Genomic DNA, 1,096 nt, shown 5'->3' on the forward strand with positions numbered 1-1,096 from the left:
ACACACACACACACACACACACACACACACACATGAGGATCAACACTGACATTGTGCACATGTGGAAAGTTTAGTTTGAGTATCAACTCTGTTTTTTCTTTCTGCTCCTTTTATTTTTATCTTTTTTATACGCACTTGACCGAACCTCCGTCATCGATCTGACCAGACAAAACCAATGGCCCTTTATTCTCTTTCAGTTTCAAGACAACCAGTGTAAGTGCCAGTGCTTAAACCGATGTCCTACTGGTCAGCGTCTGGGCTCAGATTGCAGCTGTATCAGCCGTGAGTGTTAATTTTGGAATTCTGTAACTGTACTATTTAAGGGTTTAGTTTTTTCTGGTGTTATTTAACTTCGTCGTTTTAAAATCCTTTTTAGTTGCTGCCCTTAATGTAATACAAAGTGGCTGCACATGCAAGTAGTCTTTTGTTCATTCAAATTATGAATTTTTTTATTTCTCGATCGATAACATCAACATATATAAGTCTTTGATTCCCTCTTGCACTTGATCTTACTGGTGTGACGGGATAGAATGTCTGCTGCTGTGAATATTTTTAAAAACTGGAATTATTCTTTTTTTTGGTGCCCTTCTACTGTTTTTCTCCTTTTTCTTTTTTCAAACATCTTATAGCATGACTGATAAAGCTCTAAGCTAATTGTGAGTATACATTTTATCACAGAATGCCCTAGCAGTTGTCCGTCTGGAATAAGCACACAACAGGCAGATTGCAGTTGTCAGTGCACAGACAGTCGGCTCACCTATTTCCCATCAACAAGAACTTGTAGTAAGTTTAATGATTCAATTCTTCTATGTTTGGTTTCTGAGAATAAAATGGGCCACGTTATTCAATGATACTAAAGGATGTAAATGAGTCTGGACATCTTCTCTTTGAAATGAAGTAGCAGCTGCTGCTTCTTGCTGAACTGTATTATCTGGAACTAATAATGCTGGCGAAAAGTGGGTTAGCTTTTTTATTCTTTTGTGTGATTATCAGTGAATAATCCATTAACAATTAAAATCAAAGTTAATGGTACCTTCAAAGCAAAAAACAGGTACGTACGTCGTATCCAATAAACGTTATGATTTATATATATTTA

General features: G+C 36.3%; 1 protein-coding gene across 1 annotated transcript in view; it reads left to right on the plus strand.

The window, feature by feature from the left end:
• LOC101862279 overlaps positions 1-959 on the plus strand; it is a gene marked incomplete in the record, with an annotated part of 27,053 nt that extends 26,094 nt beyond the window's left edge. Inside the window, 2 exon segments of the mRNA XM_013083645.2 lie at positions 198-282; positions 679-959. Coding sequence (XP_012939099.2) covers positions 198-282; positions 679-851 — 258 coding nt within the window.
• Positions 960-1,096: the final 137 nt, after the last annotated feature.

The sequence above is a fragment of the Aplysia californica genome, unplaced genomic scaffold (assembly GCF_000002075.1).
Source record: "Aplysia californica isolate F4 #8 unplaced genomic scaffold, AplCal3.0 scaffold00246, whole genome shotgun sequence".
Lineage (NCBI taxonomy): Eukaryota > Metazoa > Mollusca > Gastropoda > Aplysiida > Aplysiidae > Aplysia > Aplysia californica.